This window comes from Akebia trifoliata, chromosome 7, assembly GCF_017979445.1.
Source record: "Akebia trifoliata isolate Shusen 1 chromosome 7, ASM1797944v1, whole genome shotgun sequence".
Classification (NCBI taxonomy): domain Eukaryota; kingdom Viridiplantae; phylum Streptophyta; class Magnoliopsida; order Ranunculales; family Lardizabalaceae; genus Akebia; species Akebia trifoliata.
The window spans coordinates 2679134-2683087 of NC_141381.1; the positions used below are offsets into that span (position 1 = coordinate 2679134).

The 3954-nt window shown below is 36.6% G+C and overlaps 1 protein-coding gene across 1 annotated transcript in view; it reads right to left on the reverse strand.

Moving 5' to 3' along the window:
- The window catches only part of LOC147397970 (uncharacterized), an 11344-nt gene extending 7689 nt beyond the window's left edge, over nt 1-3655 (reverse strand). Inside the window, exons 1-4 of the mRNA XM_086447063.1 lie at nt 3210-3655; nt 2887-3117; nt 2732-2802; nt 2543-2627 (exon numbers count right to left, since the gene is read on the reverse strand). Of these exons, the coding sequence (XP_086303189.1) occupies nt 2543-2627; nt 2732-2802; nt 2887-3117; nt 3210-3401 (579 nt within the window). The 5' untranslated portion in view covers nt 3402-3655. The remainder of the gene's footprint in view (nt 1-2542; nt 2628-2731; nt 2803-2886; nt 3118-3209) is intronic.
- Nucleotides 3656-3954: the final 299 nt, after the last annotated feature.

A 3954-nucleotide genomic window follows, 5' to 3' on the forward strand; every position in this document is an offset into this window, starting at 1 on the left:
AGCCACAACAAATATGAGTGGTGCAAAAGATGTGTCAACACCTCTTTCTACAACTCAATCCCTTCAATTGGTTGATGGCACCGCTGCTGTGGACAGCACAGTGTTTCGTAGAATAATTGGCAGCCTTCAGTACCTTTCCTTGACGCGTCCAGATATCTCATTTGCAGTCAACAAACTCTCTCAATTTATGCACAAGCCGACTACAAATCACTGGACAGCAACCAAAAGGCTCCTTCGTTACTTAAAACAAACAATTTTTTATGGGATTCAGATCAACAAAGCTGGAACTCCGGTATTAAGAACATACTCCGATGCTGATTGGGCTGGAAATGTGGATGACCGCACGTCAACCTCTGCATATATAAGTTTTTTGGGATCTAACCCCATTTCTTGGAGCTCGAAGAAACAAAGAGCAATTGCACGATCCACAACAGAAGCTGAATACCGGGCACTAGCAAATGCGGCCTCCGAGACAATGTGGTTGTCCACTCTTTTCAAAGAACTAGCATTTCCAATCAAAGAAACACCCCAGCTGTTATGTGACAATCTCGGCGCCACACATCTCAGTTTTAACCCAGTCAATCATTCGCGCATGAAACATATTCAAATTGATCTTCACTTTGTGCGTGACTTAGTGCAAAAAGGAAGCATCCAAGTAAGACATGTTCATACTCAAGACCAATTAGCTGATCTGCTAACGAAGCCATTGTCAAAACAGCGCACGGGATTATTACGCAACAAGATTGGTCTTGCCGATGGAAGCTCAATCTTGCGGGGGCGTATAAGGGAAGCATGCGTGGATCCTACTCAAATCAAAACAGAGCATGTCTAGCCCATATCATATATTCTGTCATTAATTATATATTCAAATCTGATTCTAAGATTTGAATTCTACAGCTGTATATTCTGTCATTAATTATATATTCAAATCTGATTCTAAGATTTGAATTCTACAGCTGTACATTGTAACAGTAGCATAGATTTAGATTTACCATTTATATATTTCCTAAATCAGCTTCTCAACCATTGTGTATATAACATAGGATTCTTATCAATAAAGAGTGTGGAAAATTATTCATTGAAATTACAGCAGTATTTGTTCTTTCACACTAGCATTAAAGAAATGAGAACTCTGGCCACATATTATAACAGATGAGTACATAGGGTACTCCAACCACATACAAGACACTAGAACTGTTCATATTTTTCCAAATCAAAAAGTATTTTTAGGCATTTTTCTGGTGATCTTGAATTCACAGTTTAAGGAAAGAGCCAATGAAAAGCAGGATAGAAGAGTAACAAAGAACAGAAATGGAGGCAAGCAGAAAAAACATTTTTTAAAGGATCAGTTAGCCATTTTCTATTACAAAAACAATTTCTTCATGCATTAATAAAGAAAGGTGAGTGCTTCCGTGATTCCAGTACAAATGCAGTCTGAGAGAGCATCAAGTATGTGTAAGCAACAGTAGATATCAAACTTCTTTTGAGCTCTAAATAAGTATGTTGCAAGTAACCAACCTTTTGACTCTAAGAACGATAAAGCGAAAGGATGTAGATCAAGTCAATAAAAATAGTTTACAGATGAATGTTGATTAGGATAGCCTATACATATATTGTATTAAATATTAAGTGACTAAGTCCAGATAAATAAGATTCTTACTTGTACTAGAAAATCCAGTTTTGGTTATTTCTGATATATTTTATGGGTAATGTGAGAATGTTGATGTTAATGGATTGAGGGGTGTGCTGCAAACAATAATAAATAACAAGTTTCATCTGTTTTGATAATCTTTTCCACATAGAAATCTTTATCGATCCATAACTGTCAAACAAATCTGTTCAGGGAATCTAGATTGTTCTCTTCAAATGGAAAAACAAATTACTAACAGTCGCCCTACTATTACTTCTACAGCTCTAGAATCAACATTTTGTTGAATTATGAGAAAAAGGACTCCCTCTCTTCTAAGTCCTAACTTATGTGAGTGCCCAAGTTTATATATATGTAATAAAATACAATAGTGGGTCCCACTCTCTTTATCCCCCCACATAAAGAGGGATTGAGATTTAATCTCACTAGAATCTCGAGGATAACTTTTAAATTTATTGCCATTCCTCTTCTATCTCCCTTTCCAAGAAGAATCAGGACCCAGAACGGAGTCCCGTTGATATGGGAAAGGAATGGTGTCTATGTGGCACCTTTCTCTAAGAATTTAAAACACATTGGGCTCCTAATCGAGCTGTTTCCTACATGGCACAGAAGCCCAATGTGTTTAATCTCCAAGCAAAAAGTGCCACATAGACACCATATCTGGATCGCAACTCGTCCAAGAATACCCTCCAACTTCATTGTCTTTCCTCTATTGTCCCGTTTCCAGTAATAACCCTCCAACTATATCGCCTTTCCTCTTCTACCCTTCTAGTAGATTAATAAAAATAGATAGAATAAAAAATGGTACTTCTAATATTTTGTTTCACTTCCAAGCATCAATACTCTTTTTCGAGAAATGAAGTAAAATAAACAGGATTTGAGCATAGTACTCACAGGCATGGAGGCAAGTATCTGTGGCTGTGGATGTTGATTCTCAGTCTTCAACAAAGAACATTGGCTATGATTGCATCCTTGCAATCTATTTAATATAAAGGTGAATTAAATTTATTGCAACAAAGCATGAACAAAAGAAAAACAACATATTTATGTATGGTAATACAATCTAAGCAATACCCATTATACCTTAAACATTCAAGCTCATTGATTCTCTCTCTCAGTAAGTGCAACTCCTCAGCCGCCTTTGTTTCATTAACCTTCCATCAAATTTCAGAAACACCCAGAATTGTTAAATAAATTAATAATAATAATAAATTGTTAAAATTGGGGGAAAAAACTACCAAGTGCATCTCGCGATCGTGTTTGTAGAACCGTAGTTCTTCTTTGAGTCTTCTCAACTCATCCTCGGATTCAAGAAGACGGATCTCAGATTCCTTGGCACGTTCATCTGCTTCGTTCATCAACTCCATGAATTTCTCTTGGTCGCGATAGTAGAGTGAGCACTCTTGCGACAATTTCTGATTCTCCTCAACAAAATTCTTCAAAGCTTGAGCATTCATACTCGATTCGTACTAAAAATCAAAGTACCACAAAGAATCAAACAAGAAAGCTAATACAATTAAGAAAATTACAAGAAAAGATTAAAAATAAAAGTGAAACAAACCCTCGATTTCTCGATTATTTCATCTTTCTCTTTCAATCGAGAATGTAGAAGAAAATACTGATCTTGGAGACGTTTCCGTGATTCTTCAGATGCTTGAAGCTTTAATTCTACGGATTTTGCAGAGACAGGAAGACCTAAGGAGTAATCGATCATTTCTTTGATATAATCATCAGTTTCTTGGGGAAGATCCATTTTCAATCTTAAAAACTTGAAATTTACAGTCTCTGGGTTCGTTTCCTCAAAAGCCCTAGAAATCGATAAGATCTTTATAGCCGTAGAAATTGAAGATCTGGTGTTTATTACGATCTTACAGAGAAGAAGAGATCGAAGATGAGATGCCCTAGAATGAGAGCAACAGTGAGAGAAGGAGAAAGATTTCTCGCAGAATTGGGGGATCGGTCGGAGAGAGAGAGAGAGAGACGGAGTAGCCGTTAGAAATATGTTTTTCAATTTTTAAATGAGAGACGGAGCAATGGCCGATTTCAAAAGAATAATTTTGAGATACCCTTCGAGCGTTGGTGAATATTTGTTATACCCCTACTTTTTAAAAGTGATTAGTTGGAATACTACTTGACCATGGTCTTCCATAATAGACTAACATAAAGTGATCAACGTTCCCTTTTCTTCAAAGTTCAACCTTTACTATTGCCGCACCAAATTTTACTAACGCCACACCAACTGTGTTCAATTTTTTGGGTGATTTACATAGGAATTGGTGTGGCATTTGTAAAAGTTGATGTGGCAA